This window comes from Pan troglodytes, chromosome 10 (genome assembly GCF_028858775.2).
Source record: "Pan troglodytes isolate AG18354 chromosome 10, NHGRI_mPanTro3-v2.0_pri, whole genome shotgun sequence".
NCBI lineage: Eukaryota > Metazoa > Chordata > Mammalia > Primates > Hominidae > Pan > Pan troglodytes.
The window spans coordinates 46,745,264-46,773,122 of NC_072408.2; the positions used below are offsets into that span (position 1 = coordinate 46,745,264).

The following is a 27,859-nucleotide window of genomic DNA, read 5'->3' on the forward strand; positions in this document are numbered from 1 at the left end:
CAGCCTCGGTGACAGAGTGAAACTCTCAAAAATATACAATAAAACATTTTAAGCTGGGCACAGTAGTTCACTCCTGTAATCCCAGCACTTTGGGAGGCCAAGGTGGGTGGATCACCTGAGGTCAGGAGTTCGAGACCAACCAGGCCAACATGGTGAAACCCCGTCTCTACTAAAAATACAAAAATTAGCTGGGCGTGGTGGTGGGCACCTGTAATCCCAGCTACCTGGGAGGCTGAGACAGGAGAATTGCTTGAACCCGGGAGGCAGAGCTTGCAGTGAGCCGAGATCATGCCATTGCACTCCAGCCTTGGTGATAAGCGCGAACTCCGTCTCAAAGGAAAAAAATTTTTTTAAATTGTTTTATACATCAAGATGACTACTATTTTTTTTTTCTTGAGATGGAGTCTCGGTCTATTGCCAGGCTGGAGTGCAGTGGCTCAGTCTCGGCTCACTGCAACCTCTGCCTCCTGGGTTCAAGGGATTCTCCTGCCTCAGCCTCCTGAGTAGCTGGGATTACAGGCCTGCACCACCATGCCCAGCTAATTTTTGTATTTTTAGTAGAGACGGGGTTTTGCCATGTTGGCCAGGCTGGTCTCAAACTCCTGACCTCAAGTGATCCTCCCTCCTTGGCTTCCCAAACTGCTGGGATTACAAGGGTGAGCCACCACACCAGGCCAAGATGAATACTAATAATTATAAGTTAAGGCCTTGAGTTAAATGATATATTATGTGCGGGCCATGGGGGAGGGGATGGCTAGAATGAAATGGCACTGCAGTCATCTTATCTATACCTCTGCCCGGGCAGCAAGTACAGTGCCTGGTAATACCCATAGAATGCTTCTAGGGAGGCCGGGCGCGGTGGCTCACGCCTGTAATCCCAGCACTTTGGGAGGCCGAGGCGGGTGGATCACGAGGTCAGGAGATGGAGACCATCCTGGCTAACGTGGTGAAACCCCGTCTCTACTAAAAATACAAAAAATTAGCCGGGAGTGGTGGCGGGTGCCTTTAGTCCCAGCTACTTGGGAGGCTGAGGCAGGAGAATGGCGTGAACCCAGGAGGCGGAGCTTGCAGTGAGCCGAGATCGCGCCACTGCAGTCTAACCTGGGCGACAGTGAGGCTTTGTTTCCAAAAAAAAAAAAAAAAAAACTGCTTCTAGGGAACCAAAAATAAATAATGGTAATTTCTCTCTTAGGCCAGATTCTTTTTCTTTTTCTTTTTTTTTTTTTTGAGACGGAGTCTCACTCTGTCACCCAGGCTGGAGTGCAGTGGCACCATCTCGGCTCACTGCAAGCTCTCCCTCACGGGTTCACGTCATTCTCCTGCCTCAGCCTCCCGAGTAGCTAGGACTACAGGTGGCCGCCACTACGCCCGGCTAGTTTTTTGTATTTTTAGTAGAGACGGGGTTTCACCGTGTTAGCCAGGATGGTCTCCATCTCCTGACCTCGTGATCCACCCACCTCGGCCTCCCAAAGTGCTGGGAATACAGGCACGAGCCACCCCGCCCGGCCAGCCAGATTCTTTTTTTTCTTTTTTGAGACGGAGTCTCGCCCAGGCTACAGTGCAGTGGCGCAATCTCGGCTCACTGCAAGCTCCGCCTCCTGGGTTCACGCCATTCTCCTGCCTCAGCCTCCCGAGTAGCTGGGACTACAGGCACCCGCCACCACACCCGGCTAATTTTTTGTATTTTTAGTAGAGACGGGGTTTCACCATGTTAGCCAGGATGGTCTTGATTTCCTAACCTCGTGATCCACACGCCTCGGCAGCCCGAAGTGCTGGGATTACAGGCGTGAGCCACTGCGCCTGGCCCAGCCAGATTCTTTATTGTTCTACTCAATGTAAACTTTAAGCCCTAAGGTTTTGGAACTCTCACTCTGTTTCAGGGCCCAGGCTTCTTTGTCAAGTCTCAGGGGAGGGGCCTAGGGAACAGAGACATTTGGTTAGCCTCTTGTTCTGTCACTAATCAGGACCCCTTAATCTTCTGGGACTATTTTCCCTTTTACACTATAGATTTCCATTCTGCCTTTCTCAGAAGGGGTAGCAAGTAGGGCTTTAGAGTCTGGAAGGACCTGCAAACTTTTTTTTTTTTGAGACAGAGTCTCACTGTTGCCCAGGCTGGAGTGCAGTGGCGCAATCTCGGCTCACTGCAAGCTCAGCCTCCCGGGTTCACGCCATTCTCCTGCCTCAGCCTCCCAAGTAGCTGGGACTACAGGCGCCCGCCACCACGCCTGGCTAATTTTTTGTATTTTTAGTAGAGACGGGGTTTCACTGTGTTAGCCAGGATGGTCTCAATCTCCTGACCTCGTGATCCGCCCGTCTCGGCCTCCCAAAGTGCTGGGATTACAGGCATGAGCCACGGCGCCCGGCCTTGGACCTGTAAACTTAGAGATGTGCGTCCAAGTTGGGAGATGAGGGGCACTGCATCCCAGGTCTTGACATATCTGCTCAGCCATACTCCAGAGCTGCTACAGAAGAATAGGCCATTTATTCAGAAAATAAGTATAACTTTTTTTTCTTCTTCTTCTTCTTTTTGGAGATGAAGTCTAACTCTGACATCCAGCCTGGAGTGCAGTGGTGTGATCTTGGCTCACTGCATCCTCCAACTCCCGAGTTCAAGTGATTCTCCTGCCTCAGCCTCCCGATTAGCTGGGATTACAGGCACCCGCCACCACGCCCCGGCTAATTTTTTTGTCTGCCACCACGCCCCAGCTAATTTTTTTGTATTTTTATTGGAGACAGGGTTTCACCACATTGGCCAGGCTGGTCTTGAATTCCTGACCTCAGGTGATCTGCCTGCCTCGGCCTCCCAAAATGCTGGGATTACAGGGATGAGCCACCGTGCCCAGCCAATGAACATAATTTTTTTTTTTTGAGACGGAGTCTCGCTCTGTCGCCCAGGTTGGAGTGCAGTGGCACAATCTCGGCTCACTGCAAGCTCCGCCTCCCGGGTTCACGCCATTCTCCTGCCTCAGCCTCCCGAGTAGCTGGGACTACAGGCGCCTGCAACCACGCCTGGCTAATTTTTTGTATTTTCAGTAGAGACGGGGTTTCACTGTGTTAGCCAGGACAGTCTCGATCTCCTGACCTCGTGATCCGCCCGTCTCGGCCTCCCAAAGTGCTGGGATTACAGGCGTGAGCCACCGCGCCCGGCCGAATATAAATTTTTAAAAGCCCAAGAAGGGTTTACTTAGAGATGAAAAGGATGATGATAATAACAATGATAACTAAACTTAACTACATAGATACCTTCTTTTTTTAACACAGAATGCTTAAATGCCTTCACAACCTACTGTTCATCCCCTCCTTGAGTTCACTGTTAAAATGAAAAGAGATGCCTCATTTTAGAGATGACAGATTTAATTGGTAGGGACGAAGGGGAGAGATACCACAGCCTTGTGTCCTGCCTTGTAGGACTAGAAGCCTTAAATATTGCCCGCCACGAGATCAGAAGGACATGAGTCTTTCAGCCTTACCGAGGACCCAGGCTGTGATTTAGGGATGTGCTTAAACTAAGAGGCTTGAGCAAAGGAGGAGAGAAGAGCATTTTATCTGGAGATGCCATATTCCCCTCCCAATCCCATCAAACTCCTGGCAAATTCCTTAACGCCCTGCAGATGGCACCACTGACAAGTAGTTCTCCATCCAGGAGAGCCAAGCTCAGATTTGTGAACTCTGCCCTTGTCATCTTGGACCTGTGCTGAAAAGATGACCAACAAACCGGAAGTGACTGACCTGCCATCCCTAGCATTCACACACTTGTCACTTTTTCTTCTGTCCATGACTGGAGGCAGCTGGGCCTCATGCTAGGCCACTGTGAATCAGGAGGCTACAGAAAACACCACACCAAAGGAGTTTCTTGACCTCAGCTCCTTCCTCTAGGGTGCATCCCTGAGGTAGGATGTGTATAAAAACATGGCCCTGGCCAGGCATGGTGGCTCACGCTTGTAATCCCAGCACTTCGGGAGGCTGAGGCGGGCGGATCACCTGAGGTCAGGAGTTCAATACCAGCCTGGCCAATATGGTGAAACCCCGTCTCTACTAAAAATACGAAAATTAGCCAGGCATGGTGGGATGCGCCTGTAATCCCAGCTACTCGGGAGGCTGAGACAGGAGAATCGCTTGAAACTGGGAGGCGGAGGTTGCAGTGAACCCAGATCACGCCATTGCACTTCAGCCTGGGCAACAGAAGCGAAACTCCATCTCAAAAAAAAACAACAAAAAAAACATGGCATTGGGCCAGGCGTGGTGGCTTACGCCTGTAATCTCAGCACTTTGGGAGGCCAAGGAGGGTGGATCACTTGAAGTCAGAAGTTCGAGACCAGCCTGGCCAACATGATGAAACCCTGTCTCTACTAAAAATACAAAAATTAGCCAGGCGTGTGGCAGGTGCCTGTAATCCCAGCTACTCAGGAGGCTGAGGCAGGAGAATTGCTTGAACCTGGGAGGTGAAGGTTGCAGTGAGCCAAGTTAGTGTTACTGCACTCCAGCCTGGGCAACAGAGTGAGACTCCGTCTCAAAAAAACAAAACAAAACAAAAAACGCCTTGGGATCAACATGTAGTAAGGGAGGAGCCTGTTGTCATATTAATCTAAACTCAATATTGATACAAAGTCAATAACCACCTGACAATGTGGGCATCATCATGTAGACACTGATGTCATTGTGTTGCTAAGGCTAGCTTCCACCTCTCTGCTATCTAGTTCATAAGCCAAAATGATACTCAAATGCTCTACCACACCCACTCCCAACTGACAGCCTGCTGTATGTTATCATGCCCAACTAGACAGAATCAAGCTCATCACCTCATTCATGCCTGAGCCTTTAAACATACTCTTTCCTCTGCCTGTGGTATCTTCTATTGCCATAAGAGCCCCCAACACCTTTGTCCAGTTAACGCATACTCTCCCTTCAACGAAGAAAGCCCAAATGTCATTTCTTCAAGGACTTGGAGACTAGGTCAGAATAGGCCATATTTTCTACTATATATTTTCATAGAACCTCTACTTTTCTCACATTTGTAATATTTTGTAAATATACATTTGTGCGATTATTTAATTCATATATTTCTTCCCTACCAGAGTTTTTTTTCTGAAGACAGGGTCTAGCTCTCGTGTGCAGGCTGGACTGCAGTGATTCGATCTCAGCTCACTGCTGCCTTGACCTCCTGGACTCAAGGGATCCTCCCAGCTCAGCGTCTTGGGTAGCTGGGACTACAGGCACCGACCATCACCCCCGGCTAATTTTTAAATTTTTTGTAGAGATGGAGTCTCACCATGTTGTCCAGGCTGGTCTCAAAATTCTGAGCTCAAGCAATCCTTTCCTGCTTCGCCCTCTTTTTTTTTTTTTTTTTTTTTTGAGACAGAGTTTTGCTCTTGTTGCCCAGGCTAGAGTGCAATGGCGTGATCTCAGCTCACCATAACCTCTGCCTCCCGGGTTCAAGCAATTCTCCTGCCTCGGCCTCCTGAGTAGCTAGGATTACAGGCATGCGCCACCAAGCCCGGCTAATTTTTTTTGTTTGTTTTGTTTTGTTTTGTTTTTTGGAGACGGAGTCTCGCCCTTTCGCCCAGGCTGGAGTACAGTGGCCCGATCTTGGCTCACTGCAAGCTCTGCCTCCCGGGTTCACGCCATTCTCCTGTCTCAGCCTCCCCAGTAGCTGGGACTACAGGCGCCCACCACCACGCCTGGCTAATTTTTTGTATTTTTTTTAGTAGAGATGGGGTTTCACCGTGTTAGCCAGGATGGTCTTGATCTCCTGACCTCGTGATCCGCCCATCTCGGCCTCCCAAAGTCTGGGATTACAGGCGTGAGCCACCATGTCCAGCTTCTACCAGATTAAAAAAAAAATCCAGGCTGGGCGCGGTGGCTCACGCCTGTAATCCCAGCACTTTGGCAGGCCGAGGCGGGTGGATCACGAGGTCAGGAGATCGAGACCATCCTGGCTAACACGGTGAAACCCCGTCTCTACTAAAAATACAAAAAATTAGCTGGGCGTGGTGGTGGGCGCCTGTAGTCCCAGCTACTTGGGAGGCTGAGGCAGGAGAATGGCGTGAACCCGGGAGGCGGAGCTTGCAGTGAGCCAAGATCGTGCCACTGTACTCCAGCCTGGGCGACAGAGCGAGACTCTGTCTCAAAAAAAAAAAAAAAAAAAAAAAAAAAAAAATTCCATTAGATAAATGCTCCACAGTTTTTCGTTTGTTTGTTTTTGTTTTTTAAGATTAGTCAAATGGGCCAGGCACAATGGCTCAGACTTGTAGTACCAGCACTTTCGGAGGCCAAGGAAGGAAGATCACTTGAGATCAGAAGTTTGAGACCAACTTGGGCAACTAGTGAGACCCTGTCTCTAAAAAAAATTTAAAAATTAGCCTGGTGGTGGTACATGCCTTTGGTCCCAGCTGCCTGGGAGGCTGAGGTGGGAGGATCACTTGAACCTGGGAGGTTGAGGATGCAGTGAGCTGAGACTGCTTCATTGCACTCCAGCCTAGGTGCCAGACCAAGACCCCAAGACCCTGCCTCAAAAAAAAACAACCATTCAAAAACCAAACAAACAAAAAAACATTTTTAACTCTGAAAGCTAGAGATGACTATCCATCTACTTCTCCCCACTTTCAGACTAAGCCCAGGGCCAAAGCTCTAAGGGGCCTCAGGCAGAGAGTAAAAGGTGGATAGAGACATCAAATGGAAGTGGATAGGAAGGCTTCTTCTGTATTCTAAAGATTCTTCATCATAGTGGCTCACACTTGTAATCCCAACACTTTGGGAGGCTGAGGTGGGAGGATCACTTGAGGTCAGGAGTTCAAGACCAGCCTGGCCAACACGATGAAACCCTGTTTCTGCTGAAAATACAAAAATTAGCCAGGAGCGGTGGCATGTACCTGTAGTCCCAACTCCTCAGGAGTCTGAAGCAGAAGAATTGCTTGAACCCAGGAGGTGGAGGCTGCAGTGAGCTGGATCATGCCACTGCACTCCAGCCTATGTGTGGAGTGAGACTCCATTTCAAAAAATAAATAAATAAAATAAAATAATAAAGCTTCTTCATCAAGAAGATGTCCCAAGCCAAAAAAAGATCCCTCAGCTTCTCTGGCCCTAGCATCTCATCATACTGGCATGTAGAAACTTCTGCTGCCTCACTATGAGCAAATCAATGTGTGCCACGAGCTGGGTTGTGACCCAGCTACCAGAATAAGCGGTCACCCTAGATATTCCTTCTATATAACAGTGCTCAAAGCTAGGCAGGTGAGTATTCCCACCATCCTCTTCACTGCTCACCCGGTGTAATCTCTTTGTTGTTGTTGTTGATTTTTTTGTTATTGTCTTTTTTTTTTTTTTTTTTTTTTTTTTTTTTTTTTGAGACAGAGTCTTGCACTGTTGCCCAGATTCCCAGGCTGGAATGCAGTAGCACAATCTCGGCCCACTGCGGCCTCCACCCCCTGGGTTCAATCACTCCTCCCACCTCAGTCTCCTGAGTAGCTGGGACTACAGGCATGCTACAATGTCCAGCTAATTTTTGTATTTTTTGTAGAGACAGGGTTTTGCCATGTTGCCCAGGCTGGTCTCCAACTCCTGAGCTCAGGCAATCCACCCACTTTGGCTTCCCAAAGTGCTGAGAATATGGGTGTGAGCCACTGCATCTGGCCTGTGTAATCTCTTATCCAGTCTGGGCTTCAAGAGGAACATAGACAATGGAGCTTTCTCAAAGGGGTGAGGAGAGTGGTAAGGAGTACTAGGCAGAGAATCTCAGAGAACTGAGGATGTTTAGCTTAGAAAAGAGAAACCCAATGTAGGGCCGTGTTCTAGAAATGGCAGTAGATTCATTCCTCAAAACCCCAGAGGGCACAGCAAAAGATGGGGAATAAGACTGCAGTTCACTTTCTAAAAATTAGCCAGCATCAACAACGATCCAGTATGCCATCTATTCAGCGGTCAGTGGTCCCCAACCTTTTTGGTACCAGGGGCAGGTTTTGTGGAAGACAATTTTTCCATGAATGGTGTGTGTGGTGAGGGGTGGTTTCAGGATGAAACTGTTCTACCTCAGATCATCTGGCATTAGATTCTTATAAGAAGCACCCAACCTAGATCCACAGTTCACAACACAGTTCTAGCTCCTATGAGAATCTAATGCCACTGCTGATCTGACAGGAGGTGGAGCTCAGGCAGTAATGCTTGCTTGCCCACCCCTCACCTCCTGCTGTGTGGGCTGGTTCCTAACAGGCCATGGTCTGCACCCGGCGGTTGAGGACCCCTGGTCTATGTCATGAAGCACAAACAGTTGAAGGGGTGCCCTGCCCCTCCACACCTGTGGGTATTTCTAGTCGGGTGGGACGAGAGACTGAGAAAAGAAATAAGACACAGAGACAAAGTATAGAGAAACAATAGTGGGCCCAGGAGACCGGCACTCAGCACACCAAGGATCTGCACCGGCACCGGCCTCTGAGTTCCCTCAGTTTTTATTGATTATTATTTTCATTATTTCAGCAAAAAGGAATGTAGTAGGAGAGCAGGGTGATAATAAGGAGAAGGTCAACAAAAAACATGTGAGCAAAAGAATCTATATCATAATTAAGTTCAAGGGAAGGTACTATGCCTGGACGTGCATGTAGGCCAGATTTATGTTTCTCTCCACCCAAACATCTCAGTGGAGTAAAGAATAACAAAGCAGCATTACTGCAAACATGTCTCACCTCCCACCATTGGGCGGTTTTTCTCCTATCTCAGAATTGAACAAATGTACAATCGGGTTTTATACCGAGACATTCAGTTCCCAGGGGCAGGCAGGAGACAGTGGCCTTCCTCTATCTCAACTGCAAGAGGCCTTCCTCTTTTACTAATCCATCTCAGCACAGACCCTTTACGGATGTCGGGCTGGGGGACAGTCAGGTCTTTCTCATCCCACGAGGCCATATTTCAGACTATCACGTGGGGAGAAACCTTGGACAATATCCTGCTTTCAAGGGCAGAGGTCCCTGCGGCTTTCCACAGTGCATTGTGCCCCTGGTTTATTGAGACTAGAGAATGGCAATGACTTTTATCAAGTATACTGCTTGTAAACATTTTGTTAATAAGGCATGTCCTGCACAGCCCTAGATCCCTTAAACCTTGATTTCATACAACACATGTTTTTGTGAGCTCCAGATTGGATCAAAGTGGTTGGGTCAAAGTGGCTGGGGCAAAGCTACAAATTAACAACATCTCAGCAAAGCAATTGTTTAAAGTACAGGTCTTTTTCAAAATGGAGTCTCTTATGTCTTTCCTTTCTACATAGACACAGTGACAGTCTGATCTCTCCTTCTTTTCCCTACAAACAGGTAGACCTGATAACTTCTAATATACCTCTCCATTCCCAGAGTCTATAATTTCACAAATTTTTTCTTGCTGTCTCAAGCCAATCTTTCATTATAATTCTTCTCTCAAATATTTTTGGAGAGGTCAGATAGGTAGGGAGGAAGAATTAGAATTGAATCCCTCAAAGCATGTTTCTTTTCTTTTCTTTTCTTTTGAGACAGAGTTTCACGCTTTGTTGCCCAGGCTGGAGTGCAATGGTGTGATCTCAGCTAACCGCAACCTCTGCCTCCCAAGTTAAAGTGATTCTCCTGCCTCAGCCTCCCAAGTAGCTGGGATTACAGGCATGCGCCACCATGCCTGGCTAATTTTGTATTTTTAGTGGAGACAGGGTTTCTCCATGTTGGTCAGGCTGGTCTCAAACTCCCGACCTCAGGTGATCCGCCCGCCTCGGCCTGCCAAAGCACTGGGATTACAGGTGTGAGCCACTGCGCCCGGCCAACGTGTTTCTAAAATTCTTCTCCTCCTAACTCCCAACGACAACATCAAAAAGTTCTCAGATGCAGGAAGGACTTGCTTAGGAAATTCCTGGTTTTCTGGTTTCCCTGGCACCCTAGAAAAGAGGGATATTCCAAAATTTCTAGAAATTTGTCCTATTTTGACCAGAGAGAAGAAAAAAGTTATAGTTCAGAGTCAGATGAGCTCTGGTTGGGTGCGGTGGCTCACACCTGTAATCCCAGCACTTTGGGAGGCTGAGGTGGGTGGATCACCTGAGGGCAGGAGTTCGAGACCAGCCTGACAAACATGGTGAAACCCTGTGTCTACCAAAAATACAAAAATTAGCTGAGCATGGTGGCGGGCACCTGTAATCCCAGTTACTTGGGAGGCTGAGGCAGGAGAATTGCTTGAACCCAGGAGGCAGAGGTTACAAGAGATCGAGCCACTGCACTCCAGCCTAGGTGACAGAGCCAAAAAAAAAAAAAAAAAAAAAAAAAAAAAAAAAAAGAGTTAGCTAAATACCTAAATAAGCTCTTTCCAAAGACCCAGAAAGTCCTGAGAACAAAATCACCCTGAAAGTAGTCTTAGAGTAGGCAGGAAGTTTTCTTTCTTCTCTTTCTTTCTTTTCTTTCTTTTTTTTTTTTTAACAAAATAAAAACAGGGTTTCACTTTGTTGCGCAGGCTGGAATGCAGTGGTCCCATGATAGCTCACTGTAGCCTCGATTTCCTGGGGTCAAGTGATTCTCCTGCTTCAGTCTCCTGAGTATCTTAGAACTACGGGGACATGCCACCACGCCTTGCTAATTTCATAAATTTTTTGTAGAGATAGGGTCATGTGTTACCCAGGCTGGTCCTTTTTTTTTTTTTTTTTGAGACGGAGTTTCGCTCCCAGGCTGGATTGCAATGGCACGATCTTGGCTAACTGCAACCTCTGCCTCCTGGGTTCAAGTGATTCTCCTGCCTCAGCCTCCTCAGTAGCTGGGATTACAGGCATGTGCCACCACGACCGGCTAGTTATGTATTTTTAGTAGAGACAGGGTTCCTCTATGTTGGTCAGACTGATCTCAAACTCCTGAGCTCAGGTGATCCGCCTGCCTCAGCTTCCCAAAGTGCTGGGATTACAGGCGTGAACTGCAGTGCCCGGCCCTGTTTAAGTGTTTATTATAAGAACTGCACTGGGTTAAGTTTTGGGGAAGAAAAGAAGGGGGTGAATTAGAAGCCAAATATGGGCCTGGCGCGGTGGCTCATGCCTGTAATCCCAGCACTTTGGGAGGCTGAGGCGGGCGGATCACCTGAGTTCAGGAGTTGGAGACCAGCCTGACCAACAAGGAGAAACCCCGTCTCTACTAAAAATACAAAATTAGCCAGTCATGGGGGAGCGCCTGTAATCCCAGCTACTCTGGAGGCTGAGGCAAGAGAATCGCTTGAACCCGGGAGGTGGAGGTTGCGGTACGCCAAGATCGTGCCATTGCACTCCTGCCTGGGCAACAAGAGTGAAACTCCATCTCAAAAAAAAAAAAAAAAAAAAAAAAGAAGCCAAATATGAGTTTCTAATTCTTGAAGAGGAGAAGACAGGAGGAAAAGAGGAAAGACATAAATGAAGGTAAAGTTAAACAATACAAAATATTTAAATAACAGCTCAAGAGGACAAATATTATGAAACAATGCATATATGGACAATTATTTTTTTAGAGACGGAGTTTCGCTCTTGTTGCCCAGGCTGTAGCGCAATGGTGCGATCTCAGCTCACCGCAACCTCCAACTCCCATGTTCAAGTGATTCTCCTGCCTCAGCCTCCCAAGTAGCTGGGATTACAGTACCCACCACCATGCCCAGCTAATTTTTGTATTTTTTAGTAGAGACAGGGTTTCACCCTGTTGGCCAGGGTGGTCCTGAACTCCTGACTGTTGGGAACAAGCCCCCCCCCAAAATCTGGCCATAAACTGGCCCCAAAACTGGCCATAAACAAAATCTCTGCAGCACTGTGACATATTCATGATGGCCATAATGCCCCGCTGGAAGGTTGTGGGTTTACTGGAATGAGGGCAAGGAACACCTGGTCCATCCAGGGCGGAAAACCGCTTAAAGGCGTTCTTAAACCACAAACAATAGCATGAGCAATCTGTGCCTTAAGGACATGCTCCTGCTGCAGATAACTAGCCCAACCCATCCCTTTATCTCTGCCCATCCCTTTGTTTCCCATAAGGGATACTTTCAGTTAATCTAATATCTATAGAAACAATGCTAATGACTGGCTTGCTGTTGGGTAAATCTCTGTTCCTGGCTCTCAGCTCTGAAGGCTGTGAGACCCCTGATTTCCCACTTCACACCTCTATATTTCTGTGTGTCTTTAATTCCTCTAGTGCCGCTGGGTTAGGGTCTCCCCGACGGAGCTGCTCTGGGCACCTGACTTCAGGTAATCCACCCGTCTCGGCCTCCCAAAGTGCTGGGATTACAGGCGTGAGCCACCGCGCCCGGCCTTATGGCCAATTTCTTTTTTTTTTTTTTTTTGAGATGGAGTCTCGCTCTGTCACCCAGGCTGGAGTGCAGTGGCGCGATCTCGGCTCACTGCAAGCTCCGCCTCCCGGGTTCACGCCATTCTCCTCCCTCAGCCTCCCGAGTAGCTGGGACTACAGGCGCCTGCCACCACGCCCGGCTAATTTTTTATGTTTTAAGTAGAGATGGGGTTTCACCGTGTTAGGCAGGATGGTCTCGATCTCCTGACCTCTTGATCCGCCCACTTCAGCCTCCCAAAGTACTGGGATTGCAGGCGTGAGCCACCGCGCGCGGCTATGGCCAATTTTTAACTGCTCACTGAACTATGCAGCTGGATGTTGCTTTAAGAATTTAGAGGAGGTCGGGTCTGTTGGCTCACGCCTGTAATCCCTGCACTTTGGGAGGTCAAGGCAGGCCGACAGCTTGGGCCCAGGAGTTCAAGACCAGCCTGAGCAACATGGCAGAATCAGCTAAGTGTGCTGGTGCCCGCCTGTGATCCCAGCTGCTCAAGAGACTGAGATGGGAAGATCACTTGAGCCTGGGAGTTGGAGGCTACAGTGAGTCGTGATCGCACCACTGCACACCAGCCTGGGCGACAGAGTGAGACTGTCTCAAAAATAAATAACTTAAAAGAAAATCTCCCTTCGTCTAAATCCTGTCTACTTCCAAGACACACACACACACACAATCTTGGCCGGACGTGGTGGCTCACGCCTGTAATCCCAGCACTTTGGGAGGCCGAGGTGGGCGGATCAACTAAGGTTGGGAGTTCAAGATGAGCCTGACCAACATGGAGAAACCACGTCTTTACTAAAAATACAAAATTAGCTGGGCGCGGTGGCGCATGCCTGTAATCCCAGTTACTCGGGAGGCTGAGGAAGGAGAATCGCTTGAACCCGGGAGGCGGAGGTTGCAGTGAGCCGAAATCACACCATTGCACTGCAGCCTGGGCAATAAGAGCGAAACTCCGTCTCAAAAATAAATAAAGAAATAAAAGCTGAATCACAACATCTTCCTCTGAAGTGTTGTTGTGATGTTAAAAATGAGATAATAGGCTGGGTGGGTCACGCCTTGTAATCCCAATACTTTGGGAGGCCCATCACTTTGAGACTAGGAGTTCGAGATCAGCCTGGGTAACATGGCTGAGATAACGACTATAAAGTGAATGGCACATAGTAAGTGGTTAGCTAATGTTTGACTCAGCCCTACTCTTCAATGATCCTTGTGGGCATTTCTTCACAAAGTTGCAAGGTATTTCTGTAGTCCTCTCTCCAGTATTTTTCAGTATTTGTTCTAGCACACACTAGGTCTTCCACAAAAATGATTGAATGAAAACTCCTGGCAGCGGGAAAGCGGGGTGGGGGTGTGGGGAGGGGCACCCCAACACAAACACACAGAAAATGCTACTACAGAACATCGGTTACTGGGCAGCGGTACATTTCAGAACCCCTAGGGTGCCCTCACATCCTGCCTGGCTGGCCTGCTTCAAACGGTTCATTTAACCAAGGTCATACTAAAATCTTGGCTGCTACTAAAATCCAGGAACCGTCACTTTTCCCAGATAAGAGAGACAGTTGCTCTATTAGTATGGGCAGCGGTAGGCCCAAAAGATCCCGCCTTCCTCCACAGGGCGAGCCTATCAGCACTCCTCCAGCGATGAACGGCAGCTCTCCAGGAGCCAATGAGTTCCTCCCCCTGGAAGGAACCCGCCCATCCCTTGTGTCGTCACTAGATCTCTTAAAAAGATGGACCCTCAGCGGCGCTTCCTCGTAGCGAGCCTAGTGGCGGGTGTTTGCATTGAAACGTGAGCGCGACCCGACCTTAAAGAGTGGGGAGCAAAGGGAGGACAGAGCCCTTTAAAACGAGGCGGGTGGTGCCTGCCCCTTTAAGGGCGGGGCGTCCGGACGACTGTATCTGAGCCCCAGACTGCCCCGAGTTTCTGTCGCAGGCTGCGAGGAAAGGCTCCTAGGCTGGGTCCGGGTGCTTGGCGGCGGCGGCTTCCTCCCCGCTCGTCCTTCCCGGGCCCAGAGGCACCTCGGCTCCAGTCATGCTGAGCAGAGTATGGAAGCACCTGACTACGAAGTGCTATCCGTGCGAGAACAGCTATTCCACGAGAGGATCCGCGAGTGTATTGTGAGTGCGGGGCCCCGGCGAGGAGAAGCGGGGGTTGCGGGAGACGGGGAGGTTGGGGTCCGAGCCCACCTGGTCTCAGAGTGCCGTCAAACCATGCCTGGGCCAGCGGCGGGCGACGGAGGCCTCCGTCCGGGCAGAAGGGCGGGTGCCCGGCTAGCGATCCCCTAGATGGGATCAGCTGGGTCCCTGAGCGATAAACAAAGGCCGTCGTTTCCGTTCCTCCCCCACACGCCCCTCCCCTGCCCCTCCCTCCCACCCCTCACCCAGCGCGTCTTCCTGTTGGGGGTCTCCGGGGTCTGAGAGCCTGCGGAGTCTGCCTTAGTCTGATAATCGGGGAAGGATGGGTTTGCTTCTCAAACTGGGTTGAGGGCAAACTCAGCTGACGTTGGATGAAGGGGAGACGTCGTCACACTGAGCTTGATTCCAGAAAAGAGGGGAGGTGTAGGGATGGCAGACGGGAGGAACCTGGGGACTTGGTGGGTCATCTCCTGCTTTGGAAGAAAGGAGTCTTGCTGGGGTGGATCCTAATATGTAGAGATGAGGAACAACCAAGTATTCCCCCGTCTTTTTTCTTTCTCATTGGTGTTTGTTTGAAACCCTGCAAGGCTGGGTTCCCAGCCTCTCAGCCATTCCGGGGTTTCCCCAGTGAGTGGTCCTCCCAGGGCTTCAGAGGGTACCTGGCTGCTGTTCCTTACGCCCTCCCTGCCACTTAGAGCGACAACTGAACCTTGCGCACAGAAGTGGACTACTCAATTCAGGGGTAGGGGTACCCAGTGGAGCTTAGGGTGTCATATCTTTCTCAGCCTTGCTTTGAATTTTCACCTCTCTCCTTTCTCCTGTGTCCTTCCCCAGAGCTCCCCAGGGCAACCCTCATCTCCAGATAGTAAATGGAAAGGGAATGGTTTGGAAAAACAGAAAGAAATGTTAGTAAGTGTGGGAATCCATTGTTGGGGTCATTCCCTTCATTTTTCTCAGGCTGGGCTCTAGCCAGCCCTGGGCAGCCTGATTGGAGGAGGGGTAAATTGAGCCAGGACATAATTAGGTCTGCTCTTATCTGTGAGGACAGGAAAGTATATTAGTCTGTGTGTGCAACTCCAGTAGAAGTGTGCTTTCGGCAAGCCTTCCTTGTGTGTTTCTTGGTGGACAGTCCACATGGTGGGTTGGGCATATTGCAGAGGCACACCCAGGCCTTGAGACAGTGTCGGGCTGGAGGCTCAAATTCCTAGACAACAGGGAGGGATGAGACCTTGGACAGAAGCAGCCTCCTGGATGTCTCCCTAATCCTTTAGTCCCATGAGCTGAGAACATCAGTGCTGGCTAAGGGTAGCCTGAAGACTTATGGTGCCTCCCCCACCTGGCTGTCATCTAGAGGCTAGAGAGCAACCTAGCTTCTTGGAACTGCGTGGAACTCCAGCCTGACCTTTTGAGCCCTCCCACCTTCCTGGCTATTACACAAGCCTAGAGCAGAACACAGGCTATAAAAATCTTGCAGCTACAATCTGAGTGGCTCCTTCTATTCTGCTTCCCTAATATCAAAAGCTATGACTTTGTTCTAGATCGATGGCTCTCCTGCGTCTCTGTGGATTCTTCCCTCCTTGTACAGATAGCTGTATGTGTATTCCTTGTGGGGTCAGCCCTTTCTGGAGACTGGAAGAGCCATGAGACTGATCTTGTATTCTTGGCCTATCTCAAACACAATAACTTCTCTTCTTGAGACTCTCTGGTGTTTTTTTTGTTTTGTTTTGTTTTGTTTTGTTTTTGACCTAGTCTCACTCTGTCGCCCAGGCTGGAGTGCAGTGGCATTATCTCTGCTCACTGCAACCTCTTGCAACCTCTGCCTCCCAGGTTCTAGTGATTCTTGTACCTCAGCCTCCCGAGTAGCTGGGATTACAGGCACCTGCCACCACACACGGCTTTTTTTTTTTTTTTTTTTTTGAGACTCAGTCTTGCTCTGTTGCCAGAGCTGGAGTGCAGTGGCACAATCTCGGCTCACTACAACCTCCGCCTCCCGGGTTCAAGCAATTCTCCTGCCTCAGCCTCTCAAGTAGCTGAGACTACAGGTGCATGCCACCACGCCTGGCTAATTTTTGTATTTTTAGTAGAGACAGGGTTTCGCCATGTTGGCCAGGATGGTCTCGATCTCTTGACCTCGTGATCCTCCCGCCTCGGCCTCCCAAAATGCTGGGATTATAGGCGTGAGCCACTGCGCCCAGCCAATTTTTGTAATTTTTTTTGAGATGGAGTCTTGCTCTGCCACCCAAGCTAGAGTGCAGTGGCGCCATCACAGCTCACTGCAACCTCCACCTCCTGAATTCAAGTGATTCTCCTGCCTCAGCCTCTTGAGTAGCTGGGATTACAGGTATGCACCACCACACCCAGCTAATTTTTGTTTTTTTAGTAGAGATGGGGTTCCACCGTGTTGGTCAGGCTGGTCTTGAACTCCTGACCTCATGATCCTCCCACTGTGGCCTCCCAAAGTGCTGAGATTACAGGTGTGAGCCTCAACGCCCAGCTCAATTTTTGTATTTTTAGTAGAGACGGGGTTTCACCATGTTGGCCAGGCTAGTCTTGAACTCCTGATCTCAAGTGATTCATCTGCCTCGGCCTCCCAAAGTGCTGGGATTACAGGTATGAGCCACAGTGCCTGGCGGAGACTCTCTGTTCTTGATTATAGAGCCAAGCTAGCCAATGGCTCCTCCTCTGGGCAGCAGCAGCTTACTTGGAGTAGAGTAGGAATGAATATGCAGATTAACCTGGCTGAGTTCCGCCATCACTGTCACTTGGCAGTCCAGCCAGCTCTAGAAACACTATAGATATTGGGCCCCAGCTAAAGCCCACTGTTAGGGGTAGAGGATTAAATGAGACTCTGGTTTGGCCCAGAGCAGACCTGATCTTTCAGGCCCCTGAATAAGCATGGAATAGAAGTTGTGACTTGGTCTAGAAACATGACACCTTCTTTGGGTCAAGGCAGCAGTGTGCATGGAGGTAGGAGGGTGGGGTAGCAATGGGGTGCCAGGACAATGCAGACGTCTTCCTCCCCTCAAACCTGCTTTCATTCCCAATAATGTGCTCGGAGTAAATTCCCTCTGGTTCTGTAGCTGGTTTGAAATGCGTGTGCATGTGCATTTCTAGGAGTTTTCTTTGCCCATTTACCAACCAGAGTTGGGCTGAAGGTATTTTCTCCCAATGAAGTCCTTGTAGGGCTGGGCATGTTGCTGTTTCCCCAGGTGCATGGGGCAGCCCCTGTCTGGCCCTTCTTTGAGGCCCCTGGGGCCCTGACTAGAAGGAAGTACCTGGGGGATCAGAACAGAACATACTTCCAGATGGAACCCTTGGAAGTATGGAGCCTTATCTTGAGGAAGTGATGGCCTGGAATTAACAGAGAGGCCCTTGGGGCTGTGGAGTGTGCTGAAGGTTAGAGCTTCTCATCCCAGCTCATATTCTGCTACAGATATCAACACTTCTGTTTGCAACACTGTACATCCTCTGCCACATCTTCCTGACCCGCTTCAAGAAGCCTGCTGAGTTCACCACAGGTACTTTGATTTCCCTCCCTCCTGCCAGAGTCCCTGTTGCCATGGACCAGCCTCAGGGGAATGGGCCTATGGTACCCACTGGGAAAGGAGCAGTGGCTGTGTGGGGCTGTTCTGGAGCCTTTGCCTCTTCAGCCTCCCTTTCTGCAAGATAGGGGCAAGGGCGGCTAGATGGACGTGTCTGCTGGGCAAGTCATATAACATTTCTGATCCTCAGTTTCATCCTACAAAATGGGCATAACAATGTCTACCTACTCCATTGTGTGGACCAAAGGAGATGGTTAATGTGAAAGCCCTTTGTGAACCTGAAGTGAGCAACTGCTGGATGAATGTCATTACGGGCACAGGCTCTGTGTCATCTCCTCTCCTAGTGCTTCCACAGCCAGGACCAGAGACCTCCCTGATGACTGGGGAACCTGGTGATGGTGGCCTTTCTCTTTATGGGGAGCCTGAGTATGCTCAGATCGCAGCTTTCCTTCCCTAGACATTGTGTAATTGGGGGTGGGGGCACACTTGCCCCAGTTCCTAGCTCCAGCCTTTCCTCCTCTTAGGATGGCTCAGGATGAGTACCCCCTCAACAAGGCAGCTACCCTAGAGTAATTCCCCTGGGGACTTTCTGTGTGAATCTCCCCTTCCCCCTCCTCTCTTTTCCCTTTCCTGGACCCAGCCACTGATGTAACCAACCTCACAGACTAGTTGTTTATTATATTAATAGTTTGAACATATAAAGAGGAACTTGTGATGGGAGAGATCTAGGGAGGAGGAAAGAAGTATAGGAATGTCTGGCCTGTATTCTCTTCACCTGGGACCACTGATTTTTAAGCTGCCACCTTGGCTGGAGAACAGGCTATGGAGTTCATAATGTGTGGTCTCCTGGAGCCTCCTGTTCAGCTCTGCCTTCTTTGAGGGGGCAGGGATGGGGCAGGGAGCACATTGTAATACTAACGGCCTCAGAGCTGCCCCCTGATGTCCTCCTGCCTCTTCCCCGTGCCTTTGTCTCTTACAGTGGATGATGAAGATGCCACCGTCAACAAGATTGCGTAAGTGTCCCTGCCTCAGCACCTAACATCAGTGGTCTTTAGGAACTGGGATCTAGGGAGGCCTGGAGCTGGAGGGAGAAGGGGGAAGTCTCACACACTGAAGAGAGAGTTTCTGTTTCCACCCCATTTCTGGCTTCCGGCTTTACCTCACCCTGGGGATGCTCAGAAAAGCTGCTGTTCCTGTCTTCCTGGTTAGGCCAGGAGCTTGTGGGAGCCTCATGGCCAGGAACGTCTGCTGGGGCCTGAGTCACCGGAAATGGCTCCGGCTTGGCTTCACCTCCCAGCGACCAATAGGGAGGGAGTGGAGTGGGGATGCACATTGATGGAAAAAGAGCAGGGTGTGGGGAAGGTGGGAACCCCTGAGGGAGGGGCGTGCTTGGTTCTGGGAGAAAGGCCCATATTCCAGGCTGCCAGTGTTCACTGGTACATACAGAGAAAGATAGAGATATGACTCCTTTGAGTCAATAGATCAGAAGGCAGCCCTCCACCCTTGATGGACCAACGAGCTAGAAGTGCCCATCTTCAGTATATGCAGCCCGGGGCATAGACCTTGGCTATGAAGCTAGGTTTCAGTTCCCTCTTGTCCTCCTTTGCCCTCATGCCTTTGTGCAGGGCATAGCCATATGGGATGACCCTGTGCTTATCTGGGCTAAAAGAGGTAAGCTCAGAAATCCATATCCCTGAGCAAAGAAGAGAAGCCAGGTCCCCTAGTTTTGGCATCATACCTGGCATAACTGATAGGCATGTATGGGAGGACCACATTCCTGGGGACAGCCTGGGTATGTGACATGGCAGGTGACCAGGTTCCCATGAATGCCCGAGGCTGTGCCCATCCCATGAGCTGGGGCTTCCCTGGAGGTAAAGAGCTAGGGTGGGGTGGCAGTGGGTAGAACCCCAGCTGGACAGCTCCTTCCTTAGCTCTGTGATTGCTACAGCTGGTTCTGGAGGCCACAGGTGCCCTCAGGACAAATGGGGCTTCTTCAGCACAGGGTAGTGAGTGCTGAGCTAAGCAAGGACACTGTCCCCTTCTCTGCCCAGGCTCGAGCTGTGCACCTTTACCCTGGCAATTGCCCTGGGTGCTGTCCTGCTCCTGCCCTTCTCCATCATCAGCAATGAGGTGCTGCTCTCCCTGCCTCGGAACTACTACATCCAGTGGCTCAACGGCTCCCTCATCCATGGTGTGTGGCTCCTGGAAGCTGCTTGGGGTGGGGATAGGGAGCAGAGAGCAGATAGAGTCGGGTGGACTCAGGCAGCCGTGCGCCAATCAGTCATATGTCGCACCTTCCCACTCTGCTTCTCCTGCAAATGGTCAGTCTCCTGTGGGTTGCCCCTCCCCTTACTGACCACTTCTGCTTTTCCTTTTTTGCTCTAGGCCTCTGGAACCTTGTTTTTCTCTTCTCCAACCTGTCCCTCATCTTCCTCATGCCCTTTGCATATTTCTTCACTGAGTCTGAGGGCTTTGCTGGCTCCAGAAAGGTAAGTAGGGGATATGTATCCAGGCAGGAAACGGAATTCCACACACATGGTTCAACTGAAGAGATTTTAATAAAGAGGCTATTCGCAGAGGTTTAGTTAAAGGAAGTTTGAGGCTCTAGTGACAGTAGGAAGTCATTACCACCCTTAGGCCTGTAGGGACAAAGGGAGGAAATGGTTTCTAGAACCCACTAATAGCTGAAGCCAGGGATGTGAAGCTGCCCAGAGAGGAGCTGTTGTCTTAGTGTCATAATCACTGCCAAAACCATGGTGGCAGACGTGGGAGGACTCACAGGAAACATACCCTCACCTTTTTTCTACCTTCCATTCTCCTGTTGGATGCGAAACCAGAGGGCAAAGAGCTTGTGGGATGCAGACCTCGGAGGTCAGCCTCCCAGAGCACACAATGACAAGGAATAGGTTTGGGGAAAGGAGATGCAAATGAAGAACACCTGGTATGCGGGGTGACCTTAGACTGGGGAGTGGGAAGACAGAGCAACTTAGCAGAATAAGAGGAAAACCCTTTCTCTTACCTCCTGAATCCAAACCTTTCTGGTTCCCACAGGCTGCCTGCCATCTCCAATGTTCCCACACTGCCCTGATGTTAACCTTCTTCACTGGTTGCCTCCTCCCGTAGGGTGTCCTGGGCCGGGTCTATGAGACAGTGGTGATGTTGATGCTCCTCACTCTGCTGGTGCTAGGTATGGTGTGGGTGGCATCAGCCATTGTGGACAAGAACAAGGCCAACAGAGAGTCACTCTATGGTGAGCGGCCCAGCTTCCTCCAGGCTGCATGGCTTTTCAGTTGGCCCATGTCCCCCTGCCTGGAATGACTGTAACCTTCTAAAGTGGAAAATGTTGGCACCTTCTCCCTTAGACTGAAGTTTCAAACTGATAGACATCTGGCCAAATGCAATCTGCAGAAATGTTTCATTGGGCCCATGCAATGGTTTTAAAAATATATATTATTCAGTTGCTAACATTTTAAATTGGGAGGTTTCACATTAATATCCAGATATCTAACTTTGTTTGACAAGGAGAAGATCTGGCTACATTAGTCCCTGGCGATGGGGGCCAAATAGCAGTTGTACCCTTTAGTTAGGGGTTAGGATCTCCAGTTTACTATAGGCCCTGCCACTCCCTATTCTGCTAATGCTGGCCAGCTTTCTTCATTTGTATTAATTGCCTAACCCCTGTGGGGACTGTGCCCTTGTCTAGACTCTGAGGCCTGTCAGCCTGGGGACAGTAAGTAAGGAGAGATGAGCTGACATGCCTCTTTTTTTTATCCTTAGACTTTTGGGAGTACTATCTCCCCTACCTCTACTCATGCATCTCCTTCCTTGGGGTTCTGCTGCTCCTGGGTGAGTGTACAGGGTCTGGGAGGGAATGGGCAGGGTCCTTGGACCAGAGTAACCAGGCTAGAAGGAAAGGGAATGGGGGGCATGTTAGGGAAGGGGTGGAGAGCAGGGTCTGGCAAGTGACTGGCTCTTGTCCCTACAGTGTGTACTCCACTGGGTCTCGCCCGCATGTTCTCCGTCACTGGGAAGCTGCTAGTCAAGCCCCGGGTATGTGGTATTCCTTGCTCTTTGATCCTGCAGGGTGAGCTTCCTGCAGAGCTGGAACCAAACAATGAAACAACCCTATGGTTGTGTAGTACACAACTTGCAGAGAGCTACAGCCTTTGTTGGTTCCTGTATTCTGTACCCCTATCATGCAGAGCTGGTCACCAGACATGCAGGGCAGAATACAGGGCAATTGGGAGGGACTGAGCAAAGCTGTGGGCCACAGGGTGGTGAATGAGGGTCTCGGGGAAGCCTGGGACTACGGAGCCCTGGGAAGAACAGGGTTCTCCTGGGGCCTTTGGGTCACGGAGCCTCTGACAGTTAGTCTCTTCCTTTCCCCTGCCCCTAGCTGCTGGAAGACCTGGAGGAGCAGCTGTACTGCTCAGCCTTTGAGGAGGCAGCCCTGACCCGCAGGATCTGTAGTGAGTTGCAGTTCTTCCCTGCTGGGGTGGTAGGCTTGGCCTGGGCAGAAACTGCAGGACTTGAGAGCAACACCATCTTCTCTGCCCTCAGATCCTACTTCCTGCTGGCTGCCTTTAGACATGGAGCTGCTACACAGACAGGTCCTGGCTCTGCAGACACAGAGGGTCCTGCTGGGTATGTGGCTTCGTAGGGCTTGGGATACCTGGGTTTCCCCAAGGAGAGTAGCCCCTGGTTCCAGGTGCTTGCTGACAGCCTCCCATCCCTGCACAGAGAAGAGGCGGAAGGCTTCAGCCTGGCAACGGAACCTGGGCTACCCCCTGGCTATGCTGTGCTTGCTGGTGCTGACGGTAGGTATACCAGCCCTAGAGGTGAGGAGTGGACCCTCAGTACTTGAGGCCTTCTCAGGGAGAGGGGAGGCAATGCAGGGACCTGGTTATCATCAGTAATAGTGGTTGCTTCTCACTGAGTGCCTACTTTTATGTCCTGCCTGTGGTGAGCACAAATGTTGAGCACATCAATCCCCATTTTGTAGATGAAGAGACAGAGTTGAGTGACTTGCCCAAAGACACAGGGCCAGTGAGGAGTTGTGCAGGTTTGCCCTGGCATGAGAATAATAAACATTGAAATTCAGTCGATTCCCCTATGGACTCAGTTATAGATCTCATCAGTTGAAGGAAGAGAGATGCCTTTTCCTATTCAGCCTTCTTGCAATCCTTCCATCTAGAGGAGATGTATCTTATAATATCCTCAAAGGCACTCTGTTGCTAATAGCAGCCTTGATGAGGTCCCATATAGCTCATTGGAAGCAGAGCTAGTCTTGGAAACTGAAAATGTTGGACCAGAGTCTCTGCCCATTCCTTTAGCTTTGGGTCCAGCTGTGGTCTGGGGTGGGATGGGAGTCTGACCTTGCCTCACACAGGGCCTGTCTGTGCTCATTGTGGCCATCCACATCCTGGAGCTGCTCATCGATGAGGCTGCCATGCCCCGAGGCATGCAGGTACCAGGCTGCCCTCCCACCATATCCTTTGGGGAGGGCCTAAGAACAGCTGGGGAGAGGAGGCAGAAGCTGAGGACAGCGGGAAGGCTGGGTGCCAGGTAGTGCTGATGGTGGGGAATGCTCACAGTGATACTGCCCCACTCCTCAGGGTGCCTCCTTAGGCCAGGTCTCCTTCTCCAAGCTGGGCTCCTTTGGTGCCATCATTCAGGTTGTACTCATCTTGTATCCTTCTGGAAACCCATCATTGCCTCTGTTCAGCAAACCTGTCTCCTGGGACTCTAGACCGAGCACTCCTTTGGGACTCTGAGCAACGCTGATGGGAAGTGGGGCAAGTTTTCATCAACCTCAGGTTCAGAAAGAAGGAAAAGACTTAATTTTGAAAGGAGGGCTGGTGGTTCAGTAGAATCTGATCAGAAGAAAATAAAAAGAGGCCGGGTGCAGTGGCTCACACCTGTAATCCTAGCACTTTGGGAGGCTGAGGCGGGTGGATTGCTTGAGTTTAGGATTTCAAGACCAGCCTGAGCAACATGGTGAAACCCGGCCTCTACAAAAAGTACAAAAAATTAGCCAGGCGTGGTGGTGCGTGCTTGCATTCCCAGCTACGTGGGAGGCTGACGTGGGAAGATCGCTTGAGCCCAGAAGGTCAAGGTTGCAGTGAGCTGAAATCGCACCACTGCACTCCAGCCTGGGTGACAAAGTGAGACCCTGTCTCGAAAAAAAAAAAAGAAGTGGGCTGGGAGAGAGCTCTGTTCCCTTTGAGATGAGTTATTAATTCTTAGGAGCCAGCCATTTATTCCTTAATGCAGTGGCAGTTACCTAATGGTGTCCTCAGTTGTGGGCTTCTATAGCTCTCCACTCTTCCGGAGCCTGCGGCCCAGATGGCACGACACCGCCATGACGCAGGTAGCTGGGAGGGAGTAAGGGAAGCTCCCAGGGGGTGTGGATGGGCACTAGGTGCCTGCAGCTCTTCCACCCTCACCTCTCCTTTCCCTGCTTCCACCCAGATAATTGGGAACTGTGTCTGTCTCCTGGTCCTAAGCTCAGCACTTCCTGTCTTCTCTCGAACCCTGGGTAAGTATTGAAAGGAGGAGATAAAGGAATTGGATTTTTTTGAGTACTTACTGATGCAAAGCAGGCACTTTAGATACATAATTTCTCTAATTCCCACAACAAACCCATGAGTAGGTATTATCCGCATTATACAGATGAGGAAAGGGAGGCTCTGTAAAGTGCCTACACTGAGCTTCAGGGTCAAAGTACATACTTTTTACATTTGCTACATCCCACTGCCTCTCATTTACTTCTACTTTTTGGTCAGGGAGCACACTTTTCTAAATCTTTCTCCTGGGTGAATAATCTAGTAAATGTTCCTATTTGAAAGACAATAAACAGAGAAGCTACCTGATTAACCCAGATTATACAGCTGGCTTGAGGCAAGGTCAAGTCAGTCTAGGACCCTTGTCTCCTGAACCCCAGGCTAGTGCTTTCTCTGTACACTGGTGTGTCAGATAATAAACTCACTCCTTCTCCTGCCTTTAGAGCTATATCTAGAATTAACTGGTTAAAAAGTTCAAGAGTGGCTGGGCGCAGTGGCTCATGCCTGTAATCCCAGCACTTTGGGAGGCCAAGGCAGGCGGATCACCTGAGGTCAGGATTTCGAGACCAGCCTGACCAACATGGAGAAACCCCATCTCTACTAAAAATACAAAATTAGCCAGGCGTGGTGGTGCATGCCTGTAGTCCCAGCTACTCGGGAAGCTGAGGCAGGAGAATCACTTGAACCCAGGAGGCAAAGGTTGCGGTGAGCTGAGCTCACGCCATTGCACTCCAGCCTGGGCAACAAGAGTGAATCTTCATCTCAAAAAAAAAAAAAAAAAAAAGTTCAAGAGTGTAACTAGTTCACCCCAAGGTAGTATGTGAGCTGCAGAGGTAACAGCCGCCCTCCTACCTCCCCCTAAATACCACATCATCCTCTGTATTTTATATGTGATTTCATATTTAAGTCAGTTCTGGGGCCAGGCCTGGTGGCTCACGTCTGTAATCTCACACTTTGGGAGGCCAAGGTGGACAGATCAGCTTGAGGCCAGGAGTTCAAGACCGGCCTAGCCAACATGGTGAAACCCCATCTTTATGAAAAATATAAAAATTAGCCAGGTATGGTGGCACATGCCTGTAATCTCAGCTGAGGCATGAGAATTGCTGAGCTTGGGAGGTGGCTGAGGCATGAGAATTGCTTGAGCTTGGGAAGTGGAGGTTGCAGCGAGCCAAGATGGTACCACTGCACTCCAGCCTGGGTGACAGAGCGAGACTCTGTCTCAGAAAAAAAAAAAAAAAAGAAAGAAATCAGCTGTGAGCCAGGCCTGGTGGTTCACGCCTGTAATCCTAGCACTTTGGGAGGCCAAGGTGGGAGGATCACTTGAGGCCAGGAGTCCTAGACCAGCTTGAGCAATATAGTGAGACCCCATCTCTACCAAAAAAAAAAAAAAAAGTGTTTTTAATTAGCACACCTATAGTCCTAGCTATGTGTGAGACTGAGGCAGGAGGATTGCTTGGGCCCAGGAGTTTGAGGCTGCAGTGAGCTAAGATTGTGCCACTGCACTCCAACCTGGGCAACAGAGCAAGACCCTGTCTTAAGACAAAACCAAATTAAACAAAACAAAAAACAGCTCTATTTCATTCTTAACGTTATATTATTTCCACTCTACCATTTGTATTTATGCCAGGAGAATTTGTAAGAAAGTAGGTTTGTGGGTCTTCCAGTTAGTTCCTTTAGGGTGGATGCAGGTAAGAATATTTAAAGGTGGAGAGCAGAGTTTTTTGATTTATGATAATATTATGAGGGGACCAGTAAATATTAGAATAGTGCCTGGCACAGACAGTGCTTTATGTGTGTTGTCTCATTTAATTCTTAGGAAACTGAGGCACAGAAAATTTAAGGAAATTGCCCCAGATCACACAGCTAGTTAGGGGTGGAGTTGGGATATGAACCAAAGCAGCCTGATCAGTATGAGCGCCCAGCAACCACACTGTTCTGTCTACTAAAAAAAACTTGGTGAACTGCTTATTCCAGGCCCAGGAACAAGTAGTAGGCCCTGGGAGTTCCTGGGGACGCCAGGAGCCAGAGGAGGCCTCACTGGAGGAGAAGATACCAGACTCTGGAAGCGAAGTTGAAGCAAGCCTAGCTGCTGACACTTAGAACAGTCCCGAACTGCTCTTGAGACAGCTTGGGTGGTAGAATTGGGAGAGGCCAGCCTATCAGTTGCAGTGTTGAAATGTGGCCACCAGGAGGCAGCAGAAAGTTGGGCTGGTAGCAGAAAAGGGCCTGGGGAGCCCACCTCTCATCCTGGCCTTTGTGCTTCAGGGCTCACTCGCTTTGACCTGCTGGGTGACTTTGGACGCTTCAACTGGCTGGGCAATTTCTACATTGTGTTCCTCTACAACGCAGCCTTTGCAGGCCTCACCACACTCTGTCTGGTGAAGACCTTCACTGCAGCTGTGCGGGCAGAGCTGATCCGGGCCTTTGGTGAGAGGGAGTGAGGGTGCAGGCTAGTTGGGGGTGGTAATCATCTAGGACACTCTGGATCACGGATCACCCCAGCAGGGGAGAGGGTGTGCTTCCTGCTTTGTGGGTAACGTACCTCATCCACACATTCTGTGGCTTGGCTGCCTGGTCCCTAACGGACTGGACCTTTGACTTGCTTTTGACTGCCCATCTCCTCTTCTCCAGGGCTGGACAGACTGCCGCTGCCCGTCTCCGGTTTCCCCCAGGCATCTAGGAAGACCCAGCACCAGTGACCTCCAGCTGGGGGTGGGAAGGAAAAAACTGGACACTGCCATCTGCTGCCTAGGCCTGGAGGGAAGCCCAAGGCTACTTGGACCTCAGGACCTGGAATCTGAGAGGGTGGGTGGCAGAGGGGAGCAGAGCCATCTGCACTATTGCATAATCTGAGCCAGAGTTTGGGACCAGGACCCCCTGCTTTTCCATACTTAACTGTGGCCTCAGCATGGGGTAGGGCTGGGTGACTGGGTCTAGCCCCTGATCCCAAATCTGTTTACACATCAATCTGCCTCACTGCTGTTCTGGGCCATCCCCATAGCCATGTTTACATGATTTGATGTGCAATAAGGTGGGGTAGGGGCAGGGAAAGGACTGGGCCAGGGCAGGCTCGGGAGATAGATTGTCTCCCTTGCCTCTGGCCCAGCAGAGCCTAAGCACTGTGCTATCCTGGAGGGGCTTTGGACCACCTGAAAGACCAAGGGGATAGGGAGGAGGAGGCTTCAGCCATCAGCAATAAAGTTGATCCCAGGGTTTGCTTTGTTTTTTTAAAGCACCTGTCTCTGTGTATATTTGAACAGCCTTGCTCCCACTAGCCCGGCGTCTGCCCAGTAAGAGAAGCAGAGGGGTCCTGCCCACCATCCTTTTCCTTCCCCT

General features: G+C 50.1%; 1 protein-coding gene across 15 annotated transcripts; it reads left to right on the plus strand.

Annotated features, from left to right (window-relative positions):
* Positions 1-11,822: 11,822 nt before the first annotated feature.
* On the plus strand, positions 11,823-27,755 carry LMBR1L (limb development membrane protein 1 like). 15 transcript variants are annotated; one of them, XM_016923493.3, is made up of 18 exons: positions 11,823-12,187; positions 13,897-14,400; positions 17,852-17,936; positions 18,940-18,973; positions 20,012-20,151; positions 20,346-20,449; positions 21,084-21,210; positions 21,738-21,806; positions 21,946-22,010; positions 22,357-22,429; positions 22,521-22,604; positions 22,701-22,777; positions 23,350-23,427; positions 23,576-23,649; positions 24,240-24,330; positions 24,432-24,498; positions 26,789-26,950; positions 27,155-27,755. In XM_016923493.3, the coding sequence occupies exons 2-18, from the start codon at positions 14,329-14,331 to the stop codon at positions 27,220-27,222; spliced, it is 1,470 nt and encodes a 489-aa protein (XP_016778982.1). In that variant the 5' UTR covers positions 11,823-12,187; positions 13,897-14,328; the 3' UTR covers positions 27,223-27,755. The 15 variants fall into 15 exon arrangements, with proteins under 15 accessions (XP_016778982.1, XP_063641757.1, XP_016778987.1 ...); XM_016923492.4 differs by lacking the exons at positions 11,823-12,187; positions 13,897-14,400 and adding an exon at positions 14,631-14,876; XM_063785686.1 differs by lacking the exons at positions 11,823-12,187; positions 13,897-14,400 and adding an exon at positions 14,681-14,876 and having other exon boundaries at positions 23,636-23,649.
* The last annotated feature ends 104 nt before the right edge of the window (positions 27,756-27,859 follow it).